This window comes from Schistocerca nitens, chromosome 5, assembly GCF_023898315.1.
Source record: "Schistocerca nitens isolate TAMUIC-IGC-003100 chromosome 5, iqSchNite1.1, whole genome shotgun sequence".
NCBI classification, from domain to species: Eukaryota; Metazoa; Arthropoda; class Insecta; order Orthoptera; family Acrididae; genus Schistocerca; species Schistocerca nitens.
This window is the reverse complement of record NC_064618.1, coordinates 241,892,821-241,907,047: the sequence shown is the minus strand read 5'-3', so window position 1 is coordinate 241,907,047 and position 14,227 is coordinate 241,892,821. Positions and strand designations below refer to the sequence as shown.

General features: G+C 37.1%; 1 protein-coding gene across 1 annotated transcript in view; it reads left to right on the top strand.

The window, feature by feature from the left end:
* LOC126259746 (synaptic vesicle glycoprotein 2C-like) overlaps window positions 1–14,227 on the top strand; it is a 158,864-nt gene that overhangs the window by 39,046 nt on the left and 105,591 nt on the right. Inside the window, exon 3 of the mRNA XM_049956736.1 lies at window positions 12,475–12,636. Within this exon, the coding sequence (XP_049812693.1) occupies window positions 12,475–12,636 (162 nt within the window). The remainder of the gene's footprint in view (window positions 1–12,474; window positions 12,637–14,227) is intronic.

Genomic DNA, 14,227 nt, shown 5'->3' with positions numbered 1-14,227 from the left:
CCAGCCACAGACTGCACGCAGCACAGCCAATGATTTTCATACAGAGCGCTACGTGACGTTACCAATATAAAAACCTAAACAGCCTACTTACATAGATCCCATGCTCTCCACCAAAAATTTTAGAAATTGTTTTGGGCGCTGGACAACACATATTTGTTAAAAAAAATTTATATTAACGCTAACAAATATATCAAATGCACACACTTATCGATACAATGTTGGTCAAAAGCTAAAATTTTCTCACAGTCCATAATGACAGTCCTGATAATTCATCACAGTATTGATTACAATTTTATACACAAAGTCTGAGCGGTAAAAGAAAATGCACACGGAAGTAGTGGATTTCCATGCAGTTTTAAAGAAGTGGTGTTGTCCTTCCAACAGAAATATAATGCTGACTCTTGACATGCAGACAGGTAATGGGCCACAACAGAACAAACCCACAGCAGAGTCAGTCGAAGTTGAAGAAAATTGGTAGGTAGGTCATCACAGAGCAGACTCACGGTAGTTCTGGTAGAGATTATGGTATTGGTGGGCCATCAAAGGTACAGACCCACTGCAGTCCTTGGAGAGACGGCCAGCAGCCATCTGTTGCGACTGTGCAGGTGCACAATCACCATCGAAGAGTCCTGCGGACAATATAGCAAGTCCATAAACCACCACTTGTGCACTCACAAAATTTTTCGAATTGTCCTTAGAACCAGCAACGCTGTTAACCAGTCCATTGCTGACTTATTAACACACGTGCAAACACTAACAGTCCCAACTTCTCACATATTGTGCATATACTATGACCAACAGAAACATGTGCAGTGAAATGAAACTTAATTTGAACAACTGGTGTCTATACAATAATAAATTTACAACATAAGAATACAATTACAAAGGTACAAAATACATCATTAAAGAACATAATAGTACAGGTAACATTTCTAGTAATACGGGCTTTACAAAAGAATAGAAATAAACCTCTACATCGGTGTTACAGGAATTCTGACATAAATAAATAAATAAAATAATGAGAATAGTTTTTGTAACATTAATTTCACACATGAGTATTAAAACAGAACAGAATAAATAATGTCTAAACATCTTTACAAAGTAAATAACACATTATTTAAAAAAATTCTACAACATAACTCTTATCAGATAAACACATAAAGACAGGAAGAACACAAATACACAAGGGTACACAAACACATAGCGGAATAACACAAAAGGAAAGGACAGGGTTTGTTTTACTGTGGTATTTTGCAAACAAAACTTTCTTTACTTCTTGCAGATCTCCCTTTGTTCATCATTATTCCCGAAAAGTCCTATCTATACCTCCTTTCTGTAATCTATTCATATCCTCTTCCAAAGTAATTATTCTTCGTTGTACAGTACTCTTTTTTTTTAAAAAAAAACTTTTTTCATATAACTTCTCAATGCATTTTTTCCAGTTCATCGCGACTCATTCTCTTATATAGCCTACCCCCTCTTAAGCTAACTTAAATCTACTGAGCTCAGATGACAAGGCAATGCAGCAGCAGAAAACAATTAACACAAACAGCAATGACAAAAAAATGCAAATTGGCAAAGCCAGTAGCAATGAATATAAATTAAGCAAAGCAAATGCAACATTACAACTATTATGAGCCAATGTGCAGCAACAAGAAAAATAAATCAGTTGTAAAACTGGCTTAACAGAGTAATACAAAGTGAAATCAGTAGCACTATGCCTGGCAAACAGCAGCAGCAAATGCAATAACTTATACCTAAATATGACATAGCTCAAGCAGAAAAAATATTACAGTAAAGATGGCCATGTCTTATTCCTATGTCACATCTTAACACTAGAGTGATGCATCACAATAACTTACTCTAGCAGACAAGTTACCAAATCTTTAAAAATTATTTATGCACTCCTGTGAAGTGAAATGTCTATTTGTGTTCCCTTTTTTTAAGAAAGTAGATCATAAAATTATTGTTTAATGGATCTGTAGACGGAAAATATTTACATTAGTACATCTATTAAATTTTATTTTAACCAATGCTGCAGTGGAGCTAGAAATTAGATATTAAACAAAATAGGCAAATATATATATATACAAAGCAAAGCATGAAACATCATTCACTAGCCATATAGCATTTCATAAGGCAGTAAAAAAATCTCTTAACTAGAAAGACAGTAGTCATAATCAGGTGTATAGACATAAAATATTTCTCATCATTTCATTAGGCATTTCAGTAAATATCAGAAAGTAATAATATGTTTCGAGTATGAGCGTGTCTTATTTGAAATGGTTTCTACAAAGGAATGTCAATAGCGTGGTTAATGGCCTCTCTCCAGGCGGCTGGCAGAGCTGGGCACCCACAGTGCATTATGTCAAGGTCACTTAGCTTTCTTAGCGAAATATTTACTACAGCAGCTTCTGCTACAGTGACAGTCTCATATAGAAATATTTCACAGATCGAAACATTACAGTAGAAATATGTAGAAACGAAATCTTATGAATAGCAATGTTGTGATACATTCACGCATGGACACACAAGTCATAACTCTTAAAGTACGATTCTTGGTTTCCAACATCCTTTTTCACAAACCAGAGTCCCTAACTTCTATTCATTATTCATAGACATATAAACACGTAATCACATTCCTCATATACGGTAGCATCTTCTTATTGATCATAAACATACCTCAACAGCATAATACACATCGTCATCGTAATAATAACATCATAAAACCTCAGCCAAATGTCAAATACGTCGTAGCTTTCTGCAATAATCTCAAAACCTAAAAAAAAAAAAAATTCTCTGCTAATTTCAATAGTGTCATCTACCTCAAACGTACTTTAAAATCATGATCGCATACCAAATACATCATTCAAAGCTCTCATAGTATCACAACGGTTCCAAAAAAATATGAATAGTTCACAAAGTACAGACAAAATACAATTTAATAAGTGTGAAGTTATGCAACTGTGTAATTGCGTAAACGTGTCACTGATGTAGTAAAAAAAAATTTTGTCTCTCTCAGTTAAATGATCAGATAGCTGTGTAATTCTGTGTTACAGAAATATCGTACCGATGTGTAAAGTTGTATAAGCAAATACCATATTAGCTAGGGCTCATAGCGCTCACTACACACTTAGTACACAAAGTAGGCGTGTACCCCCTGAGGATTAATGTAATTATACCCTCAGGTGTTACAGATTACAGCAATGGAATGAAATGTATCACGGAAAACCTTTGTATCTTTGTAATTCAAAAATCTTTAAAAATAAATGTTTTAAGTAGAAAATTAATCACTAAAATACGTGTACTGTAGCGCTAAACTGTGCGTCTTGATGCAAGATAATCTCTGTCATTACTTAAGGGTAAAAAAATGTGCCAAGTGTCGTAATTACCGTCGTCTGTAAGCAAAATTCTGTAGACGTCAATGTACTTACCTCGTAATGAACAAAAGCGAAATGCTATGCGTATAGATATCGTAGTTATTACATACAGTACCGTGATCAAGAAAGTACTATACTGTAATGTATTGTTGTGCTACGAAAAAGGCTGTCTCATTGTAGCTATACCACAAAAGTTACTACTAAAACATGTTTTCCTTTCCAGAAGAATTCTGAAAAAGTGTGCAGATATAAAACAGATACACCGCAAAAGAAGCAATGTAAATTGTGTCACTCATTAGTAGCGTCGTGATATAATCGTGTAGCAGTCAAATAAACTAACCACTGTCAGGAATTACTTTAAATCCAGAATGTATTTTGAAGTAAATCAAAATGTTGCATTAAAATCTCATTAGCAGTACCGGTATATGTTATAAGTATGTGAGCCTTATAATCGTTACGTAATAGTGCAATGAACAAGCAAGAATGTACACACACAATAACACTGTGTCGTCTGTTCACTATAACAATGATTTCGTAATTAATAAGTTCCCTAGGTTCTTGACTGGATAGTTAACTTTAAATCATTGTTGCATGCTAACAGTTTATAAGTGTGCCAAAGGGTAATAGTAATGTGAAGTGAAAAATCTTACAGCAAAGACTAAGTTAAAAAGCGGATTATCTCTCAATAAACGGTTTTACATGTGAAATGTGGTACAATCCTTCACTCTTCCTAGTACGCAGAATTTCAACTTCAAAGCAATTATCATGTTGTATACGTCGGTAAGGAATGCTAAAATGTTTCTCAAGGTTAGCTTCTATGTTATTTTTCTCTGAGCCAGCCGGCGCACGTGGCTGCCTGCGGAGCGAGTCATACATTGTCTGTCTCCTTGTTGGCGCACGTCGTTATTAGGATTAGGTGACCTAACTTCTACAAATTCACCTTGTCGAGTGGGCCCTGCCCTGTTTGAATCCCGCCAGTTCTGATGTCATTCAGTTCTGTCGTTATGTCGGTAGTTTCCATGGTTCCTTTTTTGAAGGTCATGTGGTGGAGAATTTCTCCCGGAATCGTAACTGCGCGGTGGACCGTTTCGTCTGAAGTTATCCTGTTTCCCTTGATAATAATTATTTTGGTTCCCATGTTGTCTGTTTCTCTGATTGTCTCTGTCATAGTCATTACTGGGGAGAGGTGATCTTTCCCTGCAATTATTACTACTCTACCAACGGTTGTCATACGGGTGGTGTCTGTATTGGTCACGATTTACGTTGTAAGAATAGCCGTTTCGTGTCCAGTTATTATTTCTTTCATCGCGGAATTGTGACTGATGTGACCTGTAATTGTTGTGTTCCTGCTTTCACGTCCCGCGATTGTCAGTATCAATTTCCAGTTCTTGCAACAAACAGTCCCTGAAAAGCTTCAATGTCGTCTTTGCAACGTCCTGCCAAAATAATATGTCTTAAATGTTCAGGCAAATGCGGATGAGTTCTGAGGGGCTGTATGTGTTTGACAGGTACTGATTCTTGTGCAACATGTCTTCAAAATGTTTCACAAGACTGTAAAATTCAGATTGTTCGAAATTTTTCATCATTATGATACTATGTTTTACTCGGTCTTGTGTAGCTTGAGACCAATATGCTGAGAGGAAGGCATGATAAAATTCTCCTTCACTGTGGCAATCGTGAATGACCGATCGCGTTCTTACAGCTGGTTCATTCTCTAAGTAGCCACACATAAATTCTAATCTGTGCTCTAATGACCAGTTCAGTGGAAAACAACGAGAGAATTGATGAAGCCACGCTTGTAGATGAATGTCGTGGCCAGAATTCTTAAATGTTTCCCATTTACGTGTAGTAATGAACAGCTTATAGTCAAAATCATCACGTCGGCGAGTAGCATATCGTTCACTGTTACTTCGTTTCGGCGGTTCAATCTCAAAATTCGCTGTACCTTGCTAATTTCTTTCATAATTTCCGAAGTGCCCTGCGTTATTATTTTGTGGCTGTTCCGTATTTCTATGTCCCTCTTCCTGTATTGGAGCGCGAGTGTCTTCTGATATATATAATTCTTGTATTACCTATGTCAACTGATCTTGTACTTCCTGGCTTTCTCTTTTGTACTGTGTGTTGATTTGATTTTGATTTTGTTTGAATTTTCTAATTTGTTCATACTCTTCTGTGTCAGTGAAGGCTACCGGTCTTGTGTCATTCAGATCATCATCTACCTTTGTAGATAAGGTAGTGAACTGATCCGAAAGTTCGGCTACTTTCTCAGATAAAGAACTCATTTCCTCAGTGTGTTTTTCTGAACCAAGTTTCAGAGTGTCCATTTGTGTTGAAAGCGTATGTACCATGTCCTTTAAGTTTCGTTGAGTTTTTGCAAGTTGCGTAACCCAATATGTAGATGCAACTGAGTCAATTTTAGCTTGAAAGGTGTAGTGTATTTCATGAACAATAGTTTGCAGTTCTTTTATGGCTGCTTCGTGAGTCTGTAATGCAGTGACATGACGCGAAAAAATAGGTTGAAAATGTTCATAAATTTGTGTTTTTACGTCATTACAGATTTTTTGAGATTTCGATTCGATTTGAAGTAACTCAGCAGTTAAATCTTTACGAGTTTGTTCAAGCGTTTGCTCAAATGTGTTTAACTTTTGAAGATTTTGTTCCATTGTGTCTAACTTGTGTAACTGTTGCTGTGTTCGTTCCTGATTTTGTTCCATTCGTTGCATGAATTGCAATAACAATGTATTAGTGTCTAGAACTTGTTCCTTTGTGTTTATCAGCAGTACATAACAGGCAAAATTCGCATTTTGAAAGGCAGAAAATGTGTCTTGACTTGTTTGAGAAACGGGTAATGACGCAAAACCTGAATCTGCAGTATTTGCAAAATTTTGTCCTGTCATTTCGGATTGCTGAGGCGAGCTGTTGCCGACCGATCGATCGGCAATGTTTCCCTGTTCACTAATTGTTTCACTGTCTACACCATTATTTGCACCTGGTCCATATCCCTATGCATAATTACCAAATTACAATGTTGAACATTAGTTAATTCATTAAACGGTGGCGCTAACACACTACTCTCGTCTTCACTGTCATTTCTCAGTTTACTTTGAAGCCTAGCGTTACGTTTTTCACACGCCATAATTATCAGTATTTCACACGATAACAAGAAAAGCACAATTTGAAGAGCAAAAATAAGAAAACACATTAACATAGCACTGAAAATAATATCTAGTTAATCGCAAGCGGAGTTGCGAAATACTTGGTGCAAATCTACATGCATGTCACAACTGTTTTACTGTACAACAATGAAAGACTACGACTACAAAGGAGATTCTCTCTACAATTACGTCCTAGCAATAAACAAAAACTACACTAATTACACAAACTACAAGAAAAAGTCAGAAGATTACTGTGAGGTATCCTCGGCTAAGGGTCGACATATGAAACCTCCCCTTAGAAAAAATTGTGAATGATTGTGCTGATAAACCCCTTACGTTATTTTATTTTCAAACAGCTTAGCAACTTTGAACATGCACAGACATTTCTCTCTTTACTTATTCAGATCATCAATGAACTGACACACAATATTTTTAGCTCAACACAATCTGACTTTCAACAATCCCTACAAAAGAATGGCCCTGACTAACAATAACCTATATCTTTCATGAATCACTTACCCCACAAAAATCTTCGTTACTCGAACTACTGCAATACAGCGAGTGCCAATACTACCAGCTAAATAAAAGATTCTAACTACTGAAGTCACTAACTACTGATAGGCATAGTTAGCAAATGAAAGATTTTGATAGAGAACAAACAATTTATTTACCTTAATAGTGTTGAAAAGTCATATATATCAGTTCATGACATCTAGTCTTACAAATTTACTGTCGCTGATGGACACACATCCAGATCATCCACTCTCAAAATTCCGCCATCTCTCTCCCCACAACCACCACTGCTGGCGGCTCACGTCCAACTGCGCAACGCTACGCGCTGTTCACATCCAACTGCCCAACACTACAATAGCGAATATTACAACAATGCCAACCAGCCACAGACTGCACACAGCGCAGCCAGCGGTTTTTATACAGAGCCTACTTACAACAAGTTATTCTTACTGCTCGCTTTTGTGCAATCACCACTTTCCAAGTGATGAGTTATCTCACAAATTACGGCATTATTGATTGGAAAAGTGCACAAAATGTCAGGAGGTTGATACGTTTGTTTCCAAGATTAGTAATTATATGAAGAGCAAATGTAGATCAGATTTTTAACTTAGATTTACTTCATTCCAATTGATCCGTAGTGAGGAGGTCCTCCAGGATGTGGAACATGTCAGAAAGGCACAATAAATGACATATATTTACAACTCAAACAAATAAGCTAATGTACCATTCCACAGGTCCCAAGTGGTATGATCGTCATTTTTAATGAACACTATATGAAAGAATGATTTTACAAATACTAATGCAGTGAATTTAAAATTAAATTTTTTTTATTTATTTATAAGGTAATAAACGTGTAATACAACTACTATAACACTTATTTACAATGAACACATTACTGCACTGAAATTGTTCAGGAGTTAGATTGCACTTACACACACACACAAACATACACTCTTATTTACAATGAACACATTACTGCACTGAAATTGTGCAGAAGTTATATTATACAAATCAGTTGGTTCTATTGAGAAATTCATCAATGGAGTAGAAGCCTCCAATAAATCCTTTAGGCTTCTCTTATACTGAATTTCATTGGTTGTTAAGCTTTTTATGGCTGCTGGAAAGTTATTGAAAATGTGTGTTCCTGAATAATGTACACTTTTTTGTACAAGACTAAGTGACTTTAAATCCTTGTGAAGATTATTCTTATTTCTAGTATTGATTCCATGAATTGAGCTGTTGGTTTGAAAAAGTGATATATTTTAATGACAAATTTCATTAAAGAATAAATATATTGGGAAGCAGTAGTTAGTATCCCTAGTTCCCTAAACAGGCTCAACTTAATTGTTTGAGAAGCTCAGTAATACGCTTCTTCCAGTTCAAGTTTGCATCAATATGTACACCCAAAAATTTGGAGCACTCTACACCGCTTACTACACCTGCTCCTGCATCAGTTGTTGATATGACTCTGTTGTGAAGAACTAAATGTAGTATGTATTTTCAAAATTAAGGAAGAGCCCATTTTCATAAAACATTTAATAATTCCCTCTAAAATATCATTACTACCTCTTCTGTTGCTTTCTCTATAATGGTATTCATTATAACACTGGTGCCAAGTACCAGTTTTGCTTGTTGAATATTAAGTGGGAAGCTGTTAGAATGCCACAACTTTCGGGTCGCTAAGAGTGGCCGCTCCACGATGCTAGTACAGGCTCTTGAGAAAAAAAGTTTGATGACCACTGCGCAACAGTGTTTAAACAAAATTTTGCTAGAAGTTATAATTTATAATACAATATGACCATGGTTTCATAAACATTTTCAAGAACAGGGGATGCTTACATTGCGCAACGGAAAGAAATGGAGGCATAAATAAATAACTGATTATTGTTAAGATGACAGTTACTTCTAGAAACACCACAAACTGATTCGATGAACATGTAGTTGATAGTACTTGTAGGTAGACCTAGTGCCATGAACACGTGTACCTCAGTATGACAGCTTAACAACTATCCTGAAAAATATAACAGTCACGTCGAACATAATCTTATAAGCAGAAGGCGGTCTCGTAGCCCAGCAACTTCTGAACTGTACAGCAGGACCGTAACTGGAAAGGGTTTCTGCTATTAATGTTTTGGAAAACATTTTGCTAACTGCATTTACGATTCTCGCTGACTAATGTTCCTGTAAAAGACAGAATTCGGAGTAAAGTACGCGCTCGAATTAAATGCAGATTCCAAAATGCTTATAAAAGAAAGAGCATTTTAGCATTGATTTCATAAGTGACACAGGAATGAAAATAGATCATAGATGGTTCAGTTAAATTTATGATTATGAAGACTCATTTCAAAAGTAGTAATAAACGATAGTTTATCCATGTCCTGTGATGGAATTCGTGTTGCTCAAGTCCACGATACATTAAAAATTGAACAACGAAAAATTCTAAATACGTTAAGACATTCTAAACACCTGTGAACTAGCGACACAGTGATGTAGCAGGTAAGCCTACGGTACAGACGAACAAGTGAAAAACTAATACTGTATCATGAGAATGGTCCACGATCTGCCTCACTGAGCTATAAATGAAAGTAGTTTAAAGACCTAAAACGTTGCAGACAGAATATTTCTCTGAGCCACAAAATGCATTTCGTAGTCTCAACATACTTTTCGTAGTTCTTAGCCTGAGAACGGCCATTAGAATTCAAATACCAACGTCCATGAACAAGCTGCGTCACGAGTCGTCCAGAACAGAAATTACAGGCAGCAGAAAGAACACTCGCATAATGCACAATCGAGAATGGTGAATTCAGGATTCTTTGTCCACCGTTCAATGGTGCTCGTAAACAAGCTGCAAAGCCTACGCAGTCCTGTGACTGGCTCATACCTACCGCCTCCAGAGTATACCTTAGCAGCTATGCCTTCACTCGACTAGCCAAGAATTGCAATACATTAAGAAATCTATATCCCTCGTGACAACTAACTCAGAATTTGCGTAAGAATGAATAGTTTGAAAGTTGACACTTTAACAAACGATGTTCAACATATTGGGCAAATTTGACTGTCAAAATAAAGACTTCATTAACTTCAGCTGGCACTGGGGAACTGTTTGTATAGTTTCAGTGCGGAATGATAATGCCCGTAAAACACAGGTGACGACATCGCAATCTGACCCAAGCATGGATCTGTGACTCCCGCCCAAATAAAGAACTAAATGATAGGAAGATGCAGGAATGTGTCCTATAGGCTTAACAATAAAATATGATCATTAAACAAATTAAAACGTAGTCCTTAGAATATTCATGCGTCGGATCCAGATGGACAACGGAATCGGAACAACTTCAATGGTTAAGCAGGGATTAACAAAAATTTCTGTCGCCTTTAGTGCTTGGGATTCAAAAGAGACTAAGGTTCCTTATAAATGCAAAATTAGTCTCTTTTGATGTGCATAGCTTGTTCACCTGTATTCCAGTGAAAAACTCTATAGATATTATGTCACAATCATAGTATTCACACAACATAAATCCAGAAGAGCAGATGAGCATTGTTAGTACAGTGGAATGTTGCTTAAATCAAAATTATTTCTGCCTTCAAGGTAGCTATCATCAGCAAGCAGATGGTCTGGCAATGGGCTTACCTTTATCCACCTTGCTAACAGAAATGTTTATGGACAAGTGGGAGACTGATTTTTTGAAGAGAGAACCACTGGAGAAACATGTTGTGTATTCGTACAGATATGTAAATGATGTTGTTTGTATGTGGAAACGTTCCAGTAGACAACTCCATAAATTTGTGGATAATGTGAACCAGTGGCACACTAACATATAGGTCAGCATGGAGTTGGGGGGCCCAACATAAATTTCCTGGACAATAGCTTAAATATAAAAGACACTAACCATAAATTTAAAATTTACCGAAAAGATTCCTTGACTGAACTTTCATCCCGGCTTCCTCCCAACATTCTACAACCTAAAAACATGCACATGATCCACCGTCTCCTTTCTATGTCCCAAGAAGACTTTGACCAGGAACTTAACACAATAAAAACAGTATCCATAAATAACGAATTTTATCCCAGCAACGTTGATAAAATTTTAGTTAAAAAGATGAAGAAGCAAGCCAGGTCCCTACTGTCGCCAATGAAAACAAGGACAAACAATAAAAGAAAAGGTGCAGATTACCTTTTATAGGAAAAACATCAAATAGCATTAGTATCATCTTGAAGGCAGAGGGTTTCTCTGTGTTTTTCTATGTCGCTCAGACAATAGGTAGAATATTGTTCAACGCAAAAGACAAACAACCAGCTATCACAAATAGTGGAGTTTATAAAATCACATGCCGTGAGTCTTAAACTTGCTACAATGGACAGATGGGGAGGTCAATCTGTACCAGAACACCACAGTAGCTGGAGATTGAAGAAGCCTGATTCAGCCTTTGCGGAAAATTGCTTGAAGAATAAGCACAAGTAAACAATAGATGTACAACCCTACACGCAGAGGAAAAAGGGGCCAAAATCGACCAATTACAAATTTTAGAAATTAAACATATGTGTATATCTCCACACATATTACTAAACTAGCAAACCCAATACAATTATTCATCTCTTTTTATATGAGATCGCAACCCAAGGACAGAAGCAAAAATTTGGGTCCCAGTCCATCGTAGTTAAAAAAAAAAAAAAAAAAAAAAAACTGGCTGATGCATAACTTTAGACCGGTCACTGTAGTATAATTGGTGAATGTGTAATAATGTACGTAATATGTTAAAATGATGATTGACATAATTGTACATTAAGCTATGAATTGATACCACAATAAGTTGAGATGATTGTCTTTGCCTTGTCTGTACATCATCATCTTTGGGAATCACTAATGTACTTGAAAAGGGGCTTATAATCGAAACTTAGGTAGTGCAATAACATTAATAATAAATTGTGAAACAAGGCTAAAAACAGTGTTTGTTTAGTTAAACTACAAGAAGTTAACGCTCTGATGGTTAATGGAACATGCAGTTGTTCGGTACCACTTGCCTAACGGAAACGTGATATTTATTGTACTGCTGAACACAAAAATAAAAGTCAGTGGTTCATTTTAAATTATGTGAAAAACCTGCTCTCCCTAAATAGTTACTGATCCACACGTGACCCATCAAAAAATAAGAGTTGTATTTATCTCATTTTAAAATACGCTGCACGATACCACTAACAGTTGCATGCATACGAAGTGTGTCCTGGGTGTCTTACAGGAGTAACAATAATTTGGCTGCGACAGATCCGTAGCCAACGAGGAATATACGTCAAAAAAGAAAGTACAGAACAGGTTATTGCTGTCTGCGATCAAGAATAGCGTATATTGCAGGTCCATGGAAAAATGAATTTTAGTTGCTGTTGATGGAGTTCATTCGCGTGCTTCTCATATGGGGGTGTGTTCCAGGCTTCGGGAAGTTTAACTACATGCTGCTGCTGGTGGCCTTCCCGGCAGCCATGGTCAGCGTCTTCGACACAACAACGATGGCTTACATTCTGCCAGTGGCGCAGTGCGACCTGGGCCTTACCAACCTAGACAAGGGTGGCCTCAATGCCATCACCTACGCCGGTGAGTATGACTCTGGTCTACCTAGCAATGTTACACGTCTCAGAAATGCCATACATGCAGTAGTATTTGTTGTGGCGTAGTAAGACAACCACGCCACTTGGAAGTAGCCGAAAGGCACGCGTTTACTCACGCAGGCTAGAAGATAGGTCTGAAACAGGATACGTAATGAATGCTATAAAGAAAAGTACGTAGCTCCTGGAATACTTAACTTTAATCCATCCTTGTGGTACATCGCTCTTGACGATACAAGTGAGACTCTTTAGATACAAGCTATGTAATGCTAATGGCGCCTTGCTAGGTCGTAGCCATTGACTTAGCTGAAGGCTATTCTAACTATCGGCTCTGCAAATGAGCGAGGCTTCGTCAGTGTGCATCGCTAGCTACGTCGTCCGTACAACTGGGGCGAGTGCTAGTAAGTCTCTCGAGACCTGCCGTGTGGTGGCGCTCGGTCTGCGATCACTGACAGTGGCGACACGCGGGTCCGACATGTACTAATGGACCTCGGCCGATTTAAAGCTACCACCTAGCAAGTGTGGTGTTTGGCGGTGACACCACAGTATTTACGTATGTAAGTTCCTATTACAAATGGGAGGCTTTTGTTCCATTTATTCCCAAAAAATGAAAATTAACCTTCCAAAGATTTAGATGAATTTACGACGAACTTTCAGATATCCTGTTAGCCAACTGCCAGTGATATTTTGGGTGCCTTCAGGGTGAATCTGTGCGGAGAAACCAAAGATACATATTTGACAGTAGTCTTAAACAATCCTGATCAGATGATTTGTTAGGGTAAAGCAAAGTAAATATTTTTCCTCATGACAGTATTAGACTATGCTCTGTCTCGTCCTCCATATGTCGAACATGATATGAAACATCGCGAGAGGCTCACCTGCTATGAATCTTTGCCTCCAATATTTCTATAAGATCTGTGCTACGGAGCACATTTGACTTCCGACTTGTGTTCTTTTTCCTTTTCCTTTTGCTGTGATATTAGTGTGTAGATATTGTTGACAATATTTAAGTTTATCAGTAGAGAGAGTTGCAATGTGTGCTTGGCGTGGCCTGTTAAGGATTTTTTTTGTCAGAAGCCTTATAGCTGAGTTATTCCGATTAATTTTCGTAATGTGAATTTGTGATGGTGGAAGTGGATAATAAAGATTTCATGCAAAGTATACTCATGTATTCAATATCGTATCATGTGCAGAGTGCTTGGGAATGAATGCAAAATGTAAATAGCACTTTTAGTTGTAAGAATTTATCAGTGTTCAGCAGAACCATTGTTTATTAGTCCGTGTGAACAATCGAACGAAAGAACCAAATACAGGAGAAAACTAGACTGACGAAAAATAAAAGACAGAGAGAAGTATATTGAGAGGCAGCACAGGTTTGTTAGTCATTTACTTGCTTAGAAACTGTGAGCGGAGCATAATAAGAAATAAACTGAAAAATCTGAAAAGGAGAAAAGAAGGAGAAAAACATCAAAGACGTTCAATTGTTGGAATCTGAACCTTTACGATTCGAATTTTAATAGGTTGCTCATTGGAGAGAATATGCGTCTTATGAAAAATATATTTCGTTTGCATCTCTTAAA